Source organism: Misgurnus anguillicaudatus, chromosome 16 (assembly GCF_027580225.2).
Source record: "Misgurnus anguillicaudatus chromosome 16, ASM2758022v2, whole genome shotgun sequence".
Taxonomy (NCBI): Eukaryota; Metazoa; Chordata; class Actinopteri; order Cypriniformes; family Cobitidae; genus Misgurnus; species Misgurnus anguillicaudatus.
Window position 1 is genome coordinate 35,022,182 of NC_073352.2, and position 18,798 is coordinate 35,040,979.

The 18,798-nt window shown below is 38.0% G+C and overlaps 3 protein-coding genes across 3 annotated transcripts in view; all 3 read right to left on the reverse strand.

Annotated features, from left to right (window-relative positions):
• LOC129422430 (glutathione S-transferase P-like) overlaps nt 1-18,798 on the reverse strand; it is a 58,990-nt gene that overhangs the window by 37,286 nt on the left and 2,906 nt on the right. The window lies entirely within an intron of this gene.
• klb (klotho beta) lies at nt 3,562-15,626 on the reverse strand. The gene is made up of 5 exons (XM_055178370.2): nt 13,687-15,626; nt 10,737-11,250; nt 9,942-10,195; nt 6,553-7,684; nt 3,562-4,395 (listed from the first exon to the last, which is right to left on the reverse strand). The coding sequence occupies exons 1-5, from the start codon at nt 14,422-14,424 to the stop codon at nt 4,010-4,012; spliced, it is 3,024 nt and encodes a 1,007-aa protein (XP_055034345.2). The 5' UTR covers nt 14,425-15,626; the 3' UTR covers nt 3,562-4,009.
• Nucleotides 17,747-18,798, reverse strand: part of LOC129422443 (cohesin subunit SA-2) — a 227,498-nt gene continuing 226,446 nt past the window's right edge. Inside the window, 2 exon segments of the mRNA XM_073854551.1 lie at nt 17,747-18,033; nt 18,102-18,207. Of these exon segments, the coding sequence (XP_073710652.1) occupies nt 17,986-18,033; nt 18,102-18,207 (154 nt within the window). The 3' untranslated portion in view covers nt 17,747-17,985.

An 18,798-nucleotide genomic window follows, 5' to 3' on the forward strand; every position in this document is an offset into this window, starting at 1 on the left:
CTATAAGAAATATTTTTTAAATCCTCTAAAAAAAAATTGGCTTCAAGGGCTTTTTAAAAATTCTGATGCTGGACACCTAAGTGTGGATTTCGTGAAAATCACCCATGAGTGTTGATTCATTTTCAGTAAACTGGACATCTAACTTGTCAAATGTCTTAAAAATAGGCACCAGAGCAATGTTTGTGGTAACCGTGGTATAAGAGGAATAATTGACTCATGAATAATTGGTCATTTGAATTATTTGATAACATAATATTTTCTTATAATTCAATGACACGTTGTTAATTATTCCTTACATCATCATCATCATCATTTATCACAATACTTCTATCATATTTGTTTTCCTACTATGGAAGTCAATGGTTTACAATAAGCTATAAGCTTACCTTCATTTCTCTAAATATCTTCTTTTGTGTTCATCAGAAAAAAAGAAATTCATACAGATTTAGATCAACATGAGGACGAGAAAATGATGACAGAATTTTCATTTTTGGGTAAACTATCCCTTTAACTAACAGAATAAAGCCGTAATTTACATGAAGTATCTTCTACATTAAACACTAATTGATTTTCTCATGCAGACACATATCTTGTGCTTCATATATAACATTGTTTGATCAGCTGTCTTGTTTAGTTTTGGGTAGAAGATTATCTCTGAAACTCTGTGTGCATCATCCTGTTAGAAAGTGCAGCTCTGTCTGGATTTGGTTTTGGTCACAGACAGTGTGAACACAACGTCTCCTCCTGTGGCAGCCATCTGCCCATCTCTATAGTGAGCTTGTGTCCACTGACTCTGGATCTGCAAAGGTGTCATGAGACAATTCTAAAGGCTCAAGCACTATTGGGGCCCCCAACGATTATTTTTATTTATAGTTACATGGGTGTGGTAGAGGGCCCAACTTCACATTCTATCATAGGGGCCAAAATGGCACCCCGTTTATCTGCTCAAGGTGGATTTCAGTTTTTATCTGTCACTGTGTAAAATAGCATTTTAGAGTTTCCCAATGACTGATGTAATTTTCTTTGATGTTATAATTGAATTGACTTTAAGACATTTATCAGTGTGATGAATGAAACATCGGGTGATAATTTTAGTCTTATTAAGGTTTTTATTAAGGGCTTACAGTATTGTTCGAGCAGGTTCAGTGGGTGACATCATAATCAGATCATCTTAAAGATTTGATTTCCGAGTCATGTAGGGTGAGACTATTTTAGAAACCCCATACTTGAGCAGATAAGTTCATTACTAATTTTAATCTTGATCTTAATTTGGTAGGTTGGGTCTTAGATATTTTAACTGAAAATGGTCTTTCAGCCTCCCTGACAACAGGTTCTCCTCAGGGATGCGTTTTGTCTCCACTATTATATATTTTATATACAAATGATTGTCAAAACCAGTGGAAAGATTATAGGTAAAGAGCAAAGAAAACCTTTTTTTAAGGTATTCTTTGTATATTTGTAATCTGCATGAATTACTATTTATATTATGAAGTATTGTATGTGTGAGTTTGTTGTCTGTTTACCTGTGCTACAATCAAATTGCCCATAAAGGTTTCTTAATAAAGTTTGACCTTGACCACTGTTGATCGCTCCAAACTGCTTACCTTGTCATTGCTGGTGTGATATCGCATTTCAAATACAAAATTAAAGTAAAAATGAACATGCTGCATACAGCACCTGCTGCGTCCCAAACCGCCTACTTCCATTCTATATAGTAGGCAAAGAGTACGAGAAGTAGTGCTTTTCGCCTACTATATAGTATGGAAGTATGCGGTTTGGGATGCAGCCATAACTATTTTACCCGCAGCTTTTTCCTGTGTGGATGCTGATCGCGCGCATTGGTCAAAAATAAAAATAACACGGTCTAATTTTGAAATGCATTGTAGTAACGCGCGTTACTAATACTGTAACGAGTAAAATATTACCAACATTTTATTAGTAATGCGTTATATTACTGCGTTACAGCAAAAACTAATATATTACTGTAATATATTATATTTTGTAATGCGTTACTCCCAACACTGAAACTGGTTGCCAAATGTTTAACAATGTTGGGCTTAAAGAGCAACCCTGTCTCCACAATGAGAAAGATATTTTGTTCTTTTTGTGTTGATTTTCAGTTACACATTTATTTATTTATTTATGCACACTGTCCAAAACCACTGACTCATTCAGTTCTTCACTGCTCACAACAGAGTACATGTCTCATCATAGAGCTCCTTATGACAGCATAAGGAGAGCCAAATTTCAACGACCTATTTTTTCATGTGCTTGTAGAGAATGGTTTACCAAAACTAAGTTACTGAGTTGGTCTTTTTCACATTTTCTGGGTTGATAGAAGCACTGGGGACAAAATCATAACACTTAAACATGGAAAAAGTCAGATTTTCATGCCATGGCCCCTTTAATAATTTAGAAAATATACAAAATAAATCAGAAAAATAGTATAAACCAATACTTGACATTCTAATGCAAACACCAAATCTAACCCTAAACCGAAGTGAAAATGGTTTGAAAATAGGAAAAAGCAGTTGAGTAACCAATACGTGACAATGATACATAAACACAAATTTGTGATCGATTACGAAAAACCACGGAAATTCGTGACAGTATCACAAAAAAGAATTTCAAAAAATTATGTGACTATAGGTACATACTTTTGTGAGACTGGGTAGCTTGAGGTCATAACATTATAACCCTGCTTCGTTTCACACTGCATGTGTTCGGCACCCAATGAGGGGTTAACCCCACAAAACCAGGGCTAACAGGGTTTCATAACCCTGGGTTAATTTCAGGGATAACCACACTTTAAATGACAAGTATGAAACGCTTCTTAACCTAGGGTTAAAAGAAGGGGTTTATAACGAAGATAACCCAGGGTTAAGCGCGGTGTGAAAAGCCCTGTAATGTGGTACACGTTATAGCCCAAAAACTATTTGAAATCCAATCTAGATGAAAACCAGTGGCGGCTCGTGAGTCGTGACTGCTCATCCGAAGGGCGCTAATTCAAAATAAGTGTTTGGAGTGTCATGTGTGTTGCTTGCATTTTCAAAATATGTGTTTGTTGCGTCATGTTACACAATGTGAATCACGTGTCCAGTCAAAATAAGTGCCTGCTGCACACACGTCAAAACCGTTTACGACAAAAGAGACACCCACGTTCACAAAATACACGCAAGACACTCCCTTAACAGTAAACTCTGATTACGCATGAGATTATGCGAGTATCTGGCAAACATGAGAGTCTCTTTTATCACAAACCCTCTAGATGCGTCTGCAGAAGGCACCCACCTTGACAAGACACATGATGCACACAGAATCACATAGAGCGCCCTCGAAAAAAAGAGTCACTGGCCGCCACTGATGAAAACGCTTTAAATTTTACAACATACTCTTAAGTAATTTAACTCATTTCATTTATTAGTGATTGTACATTTTTAACTAATAAATGAATTGAATCTGAAATGCTGAATCTGAAAATCTGTGTGATCATTATACTTGCGTAAAGTTGGTTTAGACAGATTACCGATCTGATGTCATTATATTGACAGTAGGCTACTATTCAACAAAATTAATCTTTAATTGTTTTTGACATCACAAAATATTCACAAATATACAGTAAAGTGAATTACAAATAAACACATACATTTTCTTTCACTCTTCACTACAGATAAATGACAATACTGAGAAACATTGAGCAGCATCTTATAATCTTACAAAATATAAAATGTGCCTGATTGCAGGAAATTGATTGGCATATGTGGTTTACTGGGACAATTCCATGAACGCACTGCATTTTCTACTGTACAAACTGTTATATTTTATTCCCCTGACCCCAACCATCACAAAAACCTGTTGTCAGTCTTTAATTTATGAAACACTACCATTTAGTATGCTTTTTAAGCTGTAAACCGAGTTTATAGCATAGTAAACATGTCATTATACATTATTTATGCCCATAAACCACATATACCAACCCACACACACACACACCTGTCTCTCAGTTAGTTTAATGGTGCAGATGTGCTGTTGTTTTGTGTCGAGTGCAGAGTCTCTGTGCTGTCCTCCTCCTCTTCCTCACCACACAGATGGTGTTGATGATGATGAAGGACAGGATGACAGAAAGACACACGCTGAAAAACAGCAGAGATTTGTTCTCTGCGATCTGCATGCAAATCCCACAACTCGCGCTGCTGTCCTTGTGCTGGCAAGACGGTCCACGGTCAACGGCAGGTGGAAAGCCACGGTCCCTGATGATGTCACGGTAAAGGTTAACCGAGGCTTTGGGTTGTGAGTCATGATCAGCTGACTTAAAAAGACCAAACTGAGGATCATGTCTGTCCTGAAGTTTCCAAACATAAAACCCTTTTAGATTGACACCATCCAACTCATAGGCTGCTCAGAGAAAGAGAGAGAAAGAGAGAGACTTAAGTGTATTAAATAGAACTCTTACATGTTTTATGTGGTAGAGCATTACGTTAGCAGCTCAAAAGGCCATGGGTATAAACCCAGGAAAACGCATACCTTGTAATGCACTGTAAATGGATAAAAACGTCTCCCAAATGCATAAATGTAAATGTCTATTACATAGCCTGCTAAATCAAAAATCTGTTTTTGAATTTTTCAACATTTGGTCCAAACTTGAACTTGGTGCCCATTGAATGAGAGTTATTTTAGGTTAAATCTGGAGCATTAATGGAAAGTTGAAAGTCCAGAAAAATGAAAACGGAAAACACGGAATTTGATAATAATAAAACGAATTTGAAAAAAAATGTAAAATTACATAAGGCCCTCTATATACATATAATATGAATTAGACAGTATTAGACTTAATATATTCGCTTAAATCAAATCCATGTTGCTCTTTATCAAAGCCTGTAAAAGATCATTCAATCTTCACATGATCTCCACATGAGCACCTCAAAGTTCACTCATAAACACTCACTGATTGACATGAAGACCTTTGAGCTTCCGCTGCAGATAACATGTTTTTCATGCAATGCTCTTACAGTATACTGTAGTTTTACTACATTCTGAGTCAGCATCAGGTCATCATGAGTTTATAAGTGTATATTAAAAACACCTACATGTCCTTGAAACTCATAATCACAATGATCTCTGAACTTTACCACTTTCAGTCAGGAGATTCAACAGGATGTGAGGAATAATGTTTGGCCTTGACATGATCTTAAATTGTGGTCTATTTTTGCACAAAGTACTTCCAATGTTATTCAGTCTTTATCACTCACAGTTCACTATATGATATGCACCAATTTAAAGGTGTACATGCACATTAGAAACTGAGGATTATTAAAGCAATAAGCCCCAAGAAGCAGTGGGTTGCCAGTGCATTTCGCGTCGTGCCTAACAATGCCCCTTAGCTGTTATAAAATGCACTGTAACCCCACTGCTTCACGGGGCTTAGTGCCTCCATAAAACGGTTACTTCATATGCATAGCAGGATTTCACAAAAATAAAACACAAATAAGTTGTTAGTTTATATTTTATATTATATTAGTACAAATATTACTCTTCCGCCAAACAAAGTAGTTCCTCGGAATCACGTGTGGCTGAAACAGAGCGCAGTTCCCAACTGGGGTGTTTATTTTTATAAATCAACATTCATCTAATTTATACATTAACATTTATATTGTGCAACTGTTGAAGTGATGATCAAATATGCTTGGAAACTCTTTCCCTGTCAGCGGTTTTTTTTAAGGTTGCCACCCAGTTTTAGTTTAATGCCTTACAGAATAATGATTTTCTTTAAATAAACATAAAATATCAAATGAAAGAACAGACCCTCCACTTTAAAAAAAACCCTGTTTCATCTTACCTTCGTTTGTTCTCTTATCACCTCTCAAATTTTGAGATAATTCCATTATTATGAAGAACTTTTGTAAGAGATCAAATTCAGAGCCTGATTAAAACTTACATGGTGTTTTTAGTGTTGAGTGAATGCGTCAGTGTTTAAGTTGGGTAAGATCGTCATCTAATGAATAATAGCCAAAATATGAATTTGAGGTAGAAACTCCTCAGGGAATGTTTTCTCTTTATTCACGAGATGACTCAACAATATTTATTGACATTTATCTAGATGTTGCCATTAGTTGTGCAATTGTAAAAAAATAAAAAATATGATTATAGACTGTGGTGTTTATTTTCATAAATCAGTACGCAGCAACAGTGGCGCAGTAATACTTATGTAATGTGGTCTGAACCGTGGGGTTACCGGGTATTTTATCACGGTTTAGAACGCGTTTCAACCAATCAGAATGAAGAACCAGAACGAGCCGTTTTATAATGAGATTTATCAACTACTGCTTTAAATGAGTCAAATGCTGAATGTTGATATTTATGGATATCTGTTTGACAATAAATCAATATAAAACACCACAAGGCATCCTAATCAAACAAAAGAATTGAATGTCTTGCTAATGAATCAATGATTAGTTGCTATATTGTATCAGATAAGTAAATCACTGAATAGACTTCACCAATAAGTAAAATAAATAAGTAAATATATGCAAACTTTTCATTAAGTAAGCTCACCTTTCAGTGCCTCCTGCAGGTAGTTCCTGATATAACTCTGTCTCAGTTGATCATCATAGGCCGCTTGGTCATCAATCCCTGACGCTGTGATGATGATTGGGATACCGTTGCCATAGCGATTCTTCATCCAGCCCAACATCCTGCGGAGGCCCCAGGGTACAACGGCCTGTTCCATCTTTGATGATGGCAAGGTCTTGTCACGCCCCAGAGAGCAGCCGTGGTCCTGGTTCTGTGGGTTTGGGTTTTGTGGTGACTGAGGGTGCAGCGGTGACACTAAACGTGTTGTGAAGTGATTCAGAGCAATGAAATCCAGTGCTGCTTTAAGCTCCTCCCTCTCATCATCGGTGAAGCCAATCAGAGATCTGACGTTACCCTCCTGTATATCAGAATCTCCTCCACCAATGAAGGGATCGAGAAAACGTCCTAGTTCAAAGAACAGAAAATGCTGAGCGGCACTTTTGTGAGATTCCAAGAAAGGATTGGTTGGTTCGACCCAATCAGCATGAAGCGCAAAGCTAACCATCCCTCTGTGTTTCTGGCGGAAACGTGCGTCGTAAATGTGCCAGGCCTTCGCGTGTGCCAGTAACAGGTGTCGCGCTGCCGTTCGTCTGTCCTCTGTGGTACCTCCGTACGTTTCCATCAGACGGTTTGGCTCATTAATTGTTATCCACGTCGGTACCAGCGCGCCAAATTCACGGTAACAGAAAACGGCATACTTGATAAACGCCTCTAAAGTGCTGTCATTTCTCCAGCCGCCATTAGCGTACAAGGGATCGGGCAGGCCCAGCGTGGGTGAACTGTAATTGGGGTGGTACAACGTCACGACTGGTTGGATTCCCATCCTCCTGATCTCGCTCAGCACACACCTGTAAAATCTCAGCTTTTCAGGATCCACAGACGAGAGGTCACCACTGGGCACGAGCTGGGACCAGTCCAGCGCAAACCGGTAATGCGATGCCGCCGTGGCTTTTACGAGGATGACGTGGTGTTGAATGTACAAGAAGTCTGTACACTGAGCTGGTCGGGTGTGAAGAACGATGCCGGTCACAGGTTTGAGGGCTCCATCACCAGAGTAATTCCAGCGGTACAGATGACGGTCAATGAACTGGGGCGAAAATGGATGCAAATGCACCTGGAGACAACAGAGAGAAATAAATCAGACTGAAAGTTAAAAAGAAACACAAGTGAATTGCAGTGCATTCAATTTATATCTATCTATATATTTCTTGTATTAGTATGTGTGTTTTCTGTGACTAAACCTGAACCCATGACTTTTGCGGTGTTAACACAATGTTCTACTAATGGAGCCACAGGAACACTCACATAATGAAAAATAATGAAGAAACATTCACAAACTGGGGTTCCAAATCCCTTGTGGCTGACAGGAGAATTGCAGGGGGTTTGTGAGTTAAAAAATCTAAATAAAACATTTATGGGGCGTACACAGCGAATGCGAATTCAATGAGTAGATAACATACAAAGTAGGGATGTGCATTGATGCATCGCGTTCCCATTAAAAATATCTGTCTGAAATCGATTCAGAATCATAAGGCTCAGATTCTGTGTTTCCCTTCCGCAACTTTTTAAAACCGGAAGTATTGCCCTATGGCAAGCTGCTGCATGTCCGTGTCTGTTTTAAAGATCGCTCTGAGATGGATCTCTTTGAAAAGTCCGTCACAAAAATGGAATTATCTCTGCTTTTTCCTCAACATGTGGTGTTTTTGCAGAAACCTACCCATATTCAAAAGTTGATTACAAAAGAACTACTAAAGGTAGGATGAAAAGGTTTTTTTTTGTTTGAAAGCAGAGGGTCTGTTCTTTCATTTGGTATATTGTATGTTTATATATTTGAAGAAAAACATTTTCTGGAAGGCATTAAACTTTTGTGAAAATCATGAAAACGCTGGCGCTGGCTGGCAACTTTTTTTAAAAACGCTGGCGGTGAAAGAGTTAAGTGACAAATTCGCATGACACAAAGGGCCCTATCTTGCACCCAGCGCAATTGACTTTGTCAGTGACGCATGTATCATTTCGTATTTTGCATCGGCGTAAAGCGCGTTTTTTCCTCCACAGACACACGTCGGCGAACTATGGAATGAACTTGCGCTCCCTGGCCGGTTCAGCGCAAAAAAGGAGGCGTGCTCCGGCGCAAACCATCTCTTATGCTATTTTGCAGTTTCAAAAAACAATTGCGCTACTAACAAAAAAAAAACTAGTCTAAAGTCAGTGGCGCGTTGCCCGTGGTTCATTATGCTATTTTAAGGGCGCATGCTTGACCATAATGTATAGCGTGCACAACGCGCATTGCTTATCTAATCTACACAGATGCAACAGTTATTTTTGCAAATCATAAATTGTTACAATAAAAAATATTAACACATGAGATAAGGGAAATCATTGTGGTGAGCATTGTGGTGATAATTTTTATTTATTTTGTGTGGCAGCGTTAAACAATTGTGATGCAAATAACGATTAAAATATTTTCATAAGTTTGTTGTGTGGCTGTATTACGTTTATTTTATCTAAATAATAATTCAAATGTTTTCATAAGAAACCTTATATGAACTTGATTTGTAAGTGTACTTTGGGGTTGGACCTTGCTTGCGTTTCTTGGGTCCGATTTCAAAGCCCCTAAACCCTTTCAGCGGTGAGGGTGGACGCAGCGATGTCCTCCTGTGTGCCCGGCGTGCCCGATTTATGCTGGCAAGCTTGGGATCCCCCCGTCTCCTGACATCATTGTAGTGCTTGGCGCAGCTGATGAGACAATTGTGGCTATTTCCTCTCACGCCTGTTTAATCGACGCTGATTTGGGCGGGTTTCTCCCATCCCCATACAAAACAACTTCTCTGTCTTTGACTGCTCTTACAAGAAAGTGGGTCTCCTCGGCTGTTAACCGCTCCTGGTGTGCGCCTGTCAAATCAGTCATAATAATAGCAACCCGCCATGGAACTTGCGCACTTGCGTTTAAAGGGAATGTTGGATAGCGTTCTGATTGGTTTATTTGAGGTTACGCCCAAACCACACCTATGAATAATGAACCTACTTTAGAACAACCCCTTATTGATTTCCGCCCACAAAGTCACTTGTATTTTTAAAAAAAATATTTACTTAAAATCATTGGGGGTACTTCCAGTAAATAATTTAGAAGTTAAAAGTTTGAAAACCCATAACTTGGAACATTTGTCAAAAAACAATCATTTAATAATGTAAAAAAATGTGTAAAACAATCCTTTGCTTATAACAATTAGTTGAAATGAGTAATATTTGACTGGTTAGGTGTGCGTTTTACAGAAAAATAATCAACACCTGAAAAACATTTCTTAACCAGTCAGAATAAAGCATTCAACAGACTCGTTGTATAAATAAAGGTATTTGTGAAAAGTTATCACCTGTAGTATTGAGTCAGCCACGCCAAACTGGAAGTCGCATGGAAATTGTCCGTTAATATTTTGCGTGTCATTGATGGACAGGATGATCTGTCTGTAGAAGTGAGCGCTGGTCTTTGGGAGTCTCCGTCGCTGTGGTTGGCTAAAGTCAATGTAGAAAAGTCCCTTACGAATAGTGTAACCGTGATTCCATTCAAATCCATCCACCAGACTCCAGGCTGCGTATCCAAACACCTTCACGCTGTCTATGGAAATGGCTACACAAACACAAATCGAAAGGTTTTGAGAAAAATCCATATGTTCTTGTATAATTCAGTCTCCAGTTGCACAGAGATCAATGAAACAACAACAAATGACAATTTATAAAACTTGTTCTGATTATCAAGTTCTTAACTCTTTCCCCGATTTTTCACAAAAGTTTAATGCTTCAAAAAAAAAAAAGTCATCCTATCTTTATTTGTTCTCTTTTATCACCTCTCAAATATGGGTTGGTTTCTTTAAAAAAAAAAATAAGAGACTTTTGTTGGAGATCAGATTCATAACAATGATTACAAGTTTTACTGTTTTTGGATCAGTAGATGCTTCAGTGTTTAATAAGTTGGGTAAGAGCATAACCTAGTGGATAATAGCAGAAATATGGATTGCCGTAAAAACTTGTTGTTGGCAGGGAAGCGTTTTCTCTTAATTGATGAGATAAAGGGAAAGAGTTAAGAGGAATTCTCTAGTTATTAACCACACACACACACACACACACACACACACACACACACACACACACACACACGCATGCATGCACACCTTGCAACACCTGCATGATGAACGTCTTCAGCACATAAATGGCCACAGTGTCGTCGACCCCGACAGAAGCATTAGAGAACCATCCGCTCTCTGCCACCAGAACCCGCGGATCATCATACTCCTGCTGAATCCACACCAAAACACTCCTCAAGTCCGGAGTCACCTTCTGACCAAACCAGGCCAGTCCTTTGACCACTCTCATCGTTTCTGGACCAAAAGCCAAGGAGAAAAAGTCTGCAGTGCCCTTCACCCAGATCCTTTCCTCCAGGCTGAACTCAGGAATAACCCCGCGATTGGACGCCTTAAGGGATGCAGGATAATCTCCACTGCCGTGTATCGGCTCTGCGAACCAACCGATCACAGCCTCCATGGATTTCTGACAGAGCTCCACATTGGCTGATGTGGCATGACCGTGAAAAGGCTCCACCCATTGAGATCCCAGAGTGATGGAGACCTGACCGTGCTGGTGGGCTCTGAATTGTTTGTCGTAAATGTGCCAAGCTTTAGCATGAGCCTGTTAATACACATGAGCAAATTATCAAACAAATCCACAGAAACTTAATGATATTAATCAGTTTTAAACAAAGAGGAAGCAATGACAGACTGATATCAACATGTTGAAATTCTTTACAGAATAATTCTATGTAAAAAATTACCATATTTTTCGGTCTATAAGCCACAGGTTTTTTTCATAACTTGGCTGGTGCTGCGTCTTATAGTCAGGTGTGCCTTGTAAGTCAGTATGAATTAATTTTGACATTTATGAGGCAAGAGACAACATTACCGTCTACAGACGCAAGAGTCCGCTATATGCTGCTCATGTATTTATGTAATTCAATAGATTCAGTAATGTGGAATGACGAGCCTGCAAACTTCACGCTAGTTGGCTTGTTCGGTTAATTTATCCTCCTCAGCGTTCCAGGTAAGTTCTGTATGTTATGGTTTATCGTTTAAATAACTGATAATATTACTTTAATGTACAGACATCTATTCAGCCTGCTATTGTTTAGTTGAATAACTCGCCTTTCCAGATTAAATGTCTATTCTTCGTCTTGGATTTTGTGAAATAATTTTCTAAATAAACGCGACATGTAGTCCACTGTGACTTATATATGTTATTTCGTCTTAATGACACATTTTTGAATGATGCAGCTTATACTCCGGAGCGGCTTATAGTCCGGAAAATACGGTACAGATCATTAATTTTTTATCATTTTTGCAATCGCTTTTTATAGACGCAAGCAAACAGAGATGTTTACTTATCTATCTAAATTAAAGTTCTAAAGGGGCGGAAAGTTTTTTGTAAATTTTCAAAAACTTTCCATGGGAACTTAATCTGGGAATTTTGGAAATATTCCAAATTGGAAGCTAAATGGGAATTTATGAGAATTATTTGGAAAGTAGAGAAATTTATATGAATATAAAAATTTGAAAAAAATCCTGATACTTACACATCATCAAACCTGTATTTATTTGATCAAAAATCCTTTAGAGATCATTCTAATATTAATGATTCCTGAAGGATATTTGATCAAATAAATGTAGGCTTAATGAACATGAGAGACTTCTTTCAAAAACATTGAAAATTTTAATGTGTCCAAACTTTTGGGTGATACAGTAATTCTGTATGATAAGAGAAAACTGGCTAGTAGAATGTAGAAGAAATGATTTGTGCATGTTATGTGAATGTAAGTACATGCAGGGGGTGTGGCCTCAATGTCTATCTATCTAGTAAGCAGTGTGCTGTGTGCATGTGACTGAGTAATGTGCAGGGGAGAAATTCAACTGATATTGTATTAAATCTTGTTGTTTTAAACAAAATGCTGCAAGATTTTTTTAACTATTTAAGTTCCCTGTAATAGGCAACTCAGCAAATATTTTAAAATCCCAGTTTATTCCTATTAATTCCCAGATTATTCCCATACATTGCAGTTAATTCCATATATTCCCGGTAATTCTACTGTTAAATTTCTAGCCGTGAAAATTCCCAGAATTTTGCAACCCTAATCTAAGTAAGTACATTTCATAGACTACTTTTGTTTTTATAGAGCACAAATTGAAATACTATAACTTAACCCACAGTCCTAAAAGAAAACTTTCTGCATTTTACAGTAAAATACACATTAATACTATATTATTATAGCGTTTTTATAATGAGGACATTCCCAAAAGGGTTTGGGTACAAGTTTGTCCCCAAAATACAGATTTAGTAAACACACACACTATACGGGCATAATCTTGAAATCTATAGTTACTTAATTTAAGTATGTTGTTATTGTTCGTCTGTAATATAACAGTTTTTTATGAAAAACTAAACAGAAGAAAAATTATGACCTCTGTGTGTTTATATCTCGATACTGTAGTTGTAATGAGTTATATAAAAGACTTTTATGACATTATTATGCAATAAAAGTGCATAACACATCGTATGGTTAAAGGATAACAGAGAATCAGATTACTATTTCAAGCAACGAGTGATGTTTGTGTGTGGTTGTACTATTAAGAATATCAATGATGCATGAAAGATTAAATACTGATCAGAATTTAAAATGTTACTTTCTTTTTGTTATATAAACTTTGATGACACTTTGAAATACAGTTTATATTTTATTCTTCTGACTTCTGTGTCATAATAAAAAATCTGTCAAAACAAACAGAAAGAATTTAAACCAATTATATTTTTCTTAAGGACCTACAGTTTTTGCACCGTGATGTCATTTTCCTAATTTCATGATGATCATTAATGTCAAAAATGTGCCAAAACGATCACATGATTTGATTTTAGGGTTAAAAATACCTGTATTGTTTTCCTGAAATGTAAGTACAGGCAGAATTAATGTTGAACACGGTCCATTTAGTACAAATCAGGCTTCATTAATTTTCCATGTATGCTTTGTCAGCTGAAAGGGAACCCTACCGCTCACCTCTGACCTCTTCAACCCAAACTCACCCTGATGAGGTTATGCGCAGCAATGAAGGGGTCAGCGGGCTCTCCGGTCACACCCGGGGCGTGAGCCCCAGTACCGTAACCCTGAATGGCCAACAGAAACGGGTTGTGCAACGTGAGCCAGTACTGAACGTCTCCACCAAACGTTCTGAAACAAAACGCAGCGTATTCTGCAAAAATATCTGCCATGTTTGGGTTTAGCCAGCCTCCAAAACGCTCCTGCAGTGTTTGTGGTAAATCCCAGTGATGCAGCGTCACCACAGGTTCCACGCCAAGCTCCTTTAACTTTCTGATCAAACGGAGGTAATGTTCAACTCCAGCATGGTTAGGTTCAGATGTCGCGTTGCCATCTGGAAAAATTCGTGCCCACGAGAGGGAAAAAGCATAGAAATTAACGCCCAGATACTGAACTGATTTTACATCCTCTTTCCATTGAACATAACTGTCACTGGCCACATCTGCTGTATCCACACGGGCGCCATCAATGCTGGAACGATGGGTAAAGCGGTCCCACACAGACTCTCCCTTCCCGTCCGCATCCCAGGAACCTTCAGTAGGGAACGCCGAAGACGCGACACCCCAAAGGAAACCGCTGGGTAAGCTTCCAGACTGAAAGTGACTCTGAATGAGGGGCTGAAGCCACAGTCTGTGTGGTTTTCCTAGGACACATTCAGCTGTGCTCCACAAACTCAACGGCAAAGTTAAAGACAAGAGACAGACGTATGCGTGAAAACACAACATGGTAAATCAGAGACAAATCTGGTCAAACAGCTGATACAGACACTCGCCCATCACAGGAGATCATACTGGACCGCTGGGAAAAAACTATGAAGCCAAATATCATTAATGAAGCGCAGACCGTTGTATTTGTCAAGACATATAAACACTGAAGATCTCTGACTGCTGGAAGATGGACCTTTGATCAATAATTAACCTGAACTCTGATCTTCTCTCATGACTTCCATTGACTGAGAGAGAGAGAGAGAGAGAGAGAGAGAGAGAGAGAGAGAGAGAGAGAGAGAGAGAGAGAGAGAGAGAAAGGGAGGGGGAAATAATGGATTTAAGACAGGAGTGAGAGAAGCAGAAGACATTTTATCTGGAACACCAGTGGTGTAAATTAAATTTGGTTTGTACAGCGAGTGTTTGTTTAGCTATGTCCACGTGGACTTCAAACACACTTTTTTCTTTCATTTATCCATTAACAATGTTTAACAGTGGATTAATGGAAGCAACTAATGATGTGCTATTTACAAGCTAATCTTTTTAACTAGAACAGTTCATTCTTGAGTTTAACTCAAGAATCTCGTAAAGTAAAGATTCCTCATGATTCCATAGATCAACCATTTTTAACTAATGGTTCCATAACAAACTGTTTCAGGTATGACAGAAATGGATTTTAAATTCTATTATATTATCAAATAACACACAGAGTTTCTGTCAATTTCATATTAATCTTGGGTCTCTGTAGAGTAGTATTTCATTCTTCATGTTCAAAAACTATTTTGTGTTGTCAAATTTATAAAAGGCAGAACAGCCTTTCTGTTTTTCTGAAAGAGGCAGAACTCTTGGAAGCGTCAACTGGAGGAGATAACTACGCATTTTCCGTAAAATTTACATTTCTGTGTGAAAAGGGCATTGCAAAGCTGAACAAGGCTTTCTTCTCCTTACTTCCAAAAACACACTTCTTTCGTTGTGCCATTGTTAATTGTTGACAAAGTTGTTGCGTGCAGTGATGCTTGTGACTTCTACTCGAAGGAACAATGCTAATGATGAACGCTCTGACTCTGATTGACGTGTAGGCGTGGTTTTCCGGGGGAAGTGCCCATAAAAGGAATAAGGGGTCCATTATATGTAACAGTTAACCACGTTCGAATAAAACTTTCAGAAACTTGAGTTTGGTCCAGAAATAATCTGTCACAAACTGCTTTTTTGACATTTAGCCTTTGTTTAGCATGATGTTAAAGAGCACCTATTGTCCGATTCACGTTTTTACATTTCTTTTGGTGCGTAGGTGTGTATTAGTATGTTAATGATATGCAAAAGGTACAAACCTCAAAGTAAACGATGATGCGAGTTATCGTCTCCAACGTAAATCTCTTTTTTTGGACTACAACAAACACACAGATTGTAGGCAACAGTTTACTTCCTGGGATTGGTGATGTAGGAAAGACCGACATTATCATTATTTCGCACACTTCGGACTCACAGCCTGTAAGTTAACTCCTGTTAACATTGCATTGTGATTGAATCTTTCAAACATGGTAAGGAGCGTCACATTTCCAGTTGACGTCAGAGGTATTAAGGCCAATCGCATTGTACAGATTAGCTGGCCAATCAGGGACACAAAGCTTTTCAAATCAGAGTTTTGTACAAAATCCATGTGTTTCAGGAAGACAGGGATGTCTAAAAGCTACAAAATAACCTTAGAATAATTTTTTTTTGTGGAACCAAAATGGTTCTTCTATATGGCATCGCTGTAACAAACCTTTTAAGTGTCTTTGTTAATGTTTGTGACATTCAAGGGCCCACAAACAGTCAGATATGAACATACAATGTTTTCTAAGAACAACCTGGACCATTACATTATATAAAAAACACCTGACCTTCAATGACGTCACAGCACGGCAGAAAAATGACTGTAATATTGCTGTAAAGACGTTACGGTGCTTCTGCACATGATTTATCTGTAACATCAGTCAGCAGGGCAAACAAACAAACACATTGTTAACAAGAAACCTTTTACTTTAGATTCAGGTCCAACAACAAAACCACTTACAGGAAAGATGTGATTGTAGTTTTATAGAAGTACAGCCGGGCTGTGATTGCTTTTGGTGACACAATCTGATGCCTGAGAGGACGTCTGATTAGATCAGATCACAGACTTCATGAGAATAACAAGCCACGTACTGGTTAACTGTCTCCCTCTCTCCTGCCTGCACAGATGTAAACAAAAACCTTAAAGTGATCATGAGCTCCTTACATAAAGTGGCTATGTAGTGCATTATCCATTACATTTTATTTCTGTATCCAAATTGTTAAGTATTGAATAAATTAGACATTACTGAGCTTACCGTAATGCGTTCTGGAGTTGCCCTCTCTGCAAACCATGCATGTCTTTGGACAAATATAGGTGTCGTCACATTAGGAATACACCTATAATGCACATGCACGCACCCACAGACAAACATGCACACAGACACACACATGCGCGCACACACTAAAACAGCTTTTGGTTCTGACTAAATCAAGTGTTAAATTACTGTACATCACATAAGCATGTTGAGTAATTGTGACACTTTAAGTGTATCAGTGTTTGTGTAACTCTAATGGAACATTAAATCAGTCGAGAGAGCAAATAAATGCAGTGATGGTGATGACGTCATTATGTTAAAGTCAAATGTTAGTCTATTTTCATATACATACAGACGAACACATATGGTAAAACGTACAGATCTTCATTCATTATCATAAAATTAACCCTTTGTGATCAGGATGAGATGAGAGACATAATAACAGCATACATACGTTTGTATTGCATGTTTTTCCTCTTCCTTTCTCGTTTCCTAACCTGGGCACCTATGGTTTAAACCAGGGATGGGCATTCCTGGTCCTGGAGGGAAACTGTCCTGCAAAGTTTAGCTCCAACCCAAATCAAACACACCTGAAAAAATCTAATCAAAGGCTGTAGGATTACTTGGGAATGACATTTTGTATTGAGGCATCTTAACATATATTAGTTTCATTATTTTGTCTCAAGATGTCCACCAGTATTGTTTTTGTAAGTTGTATTTGTAAAAACTACTTTAATCCAGGACTAGGTCTTGGTTATATTAGAATATTAATCTAAACCTTGTCTGGGAAACTGACCCTATATAATAAACCCAAGTGTACAATGATTGGGTGTGAACTGAAAGATCTCTCATATGTGCGGTGAGAAACATACAAAACTTTTTAACATAAAAAACTTCATGCTTCTGTACTGTAAATGAATTTGCCTTCATGGATAAATACAATCTAGTGGAGTGTGTAATCTGTTGAAGAAAAAAATAGATGAAATCATGAATGAACAGAAAAATGCTTTATTTAAACTGTTAAACGTCTTTATAACAGACTGTAAACAACATCAGCACTTATATAAACATCATGAAAATGAACTCTAAAGCGTTCTCTTTATTAGTAAGTGCATCTGATGTCCTCTTCTACTTTGGACCAATCAGAATCTGCCACAGGGAAGTGGGCAGAGATACAGATGACTCAACTGAACTAAACATCTGCAATAAAACATATTGCACTCTTTTGGTTTTATTCAAACAAATCCTCCAGATAGCTGGCAGAGTCGCGGGTGGAGGGCTGCAGAAGAACAGAGGAACATGAATATGATGATGTGGTTTAAATGTCATGATGTGGGTTGAACTCACCAGAATGATTCCTATCTCAGAGTCTTCATCATCATCATGATCATCATCATCATAGTCTTCAATAAATGGTTCATCCGGTGAACGAACTTCATCAACTAAAGAGAGTCTGAACACATAGATTCATGCACGTTTGTTTTGGTATCGTTGAGGGGACTTTTATTGTATTTATACTGACCTAATGATGCGTCTAAGGCTGAATTTACACTGCAGATCTTGAGGCCCAATTCCGATTTGTTGACTCAATTTTTTTGACGACCTGCTTACATCATCTTTAAGAAGCGACTCGTATTCAATATCAGAATTTACACTAAACACTTGGCGAAACAAATCAAGGTGGACATACTGACCCGGAACAGCTTGAACCACAGAGAAAGTAGAACGTCAGAATATGCAATGGTCACAGACAAAATTATTATACAAGATTATAGAGCTTTACTTCTGTAACAAGATATAAAACTTCAACATTACTCCACTAAGTGCAGCCGTCGCACCAAAGATGTGCTGCTAAGAGACGTCATGTGATCGTGGATGGTGTCCACCTGAGTTGACATCATTTGTCAGTGTCGCATTTCTAATGAATGAATGAATGTATCCCGATTTATATCAGATTTATTACACATGAATGAGGCCTGAAACGATCTAAGAATATCATAATCTATGCGATTTTTTCTGCTTACACATCCGTGGGTCATATACA

Excerpts from the sequence above, each read along its gene's own strand:
- klb (XM_055178370.2), bottom strand. The coding sequence starts at position 14,424 with ATGTTGTGTTTTCACGCATACGTCTGTCTCTTGTCTTTAACTTTGCCG. Across the intron at positions 10,196-10,736 it reads CATCATGCAGGTGTTGCAAG|CCATTTCCATAGACAGCGTG; the intron begins GTGTGCATGCAT and ends GTGTTTGTGTAG. Across the intron at positions 7,685-9,941 it reads TGGCTGACTCAATACTACAG|GTGCATTTGCATCCATTTTC; the intron begins GTGATAACTTTT and ends TGTTGTCTCCAG.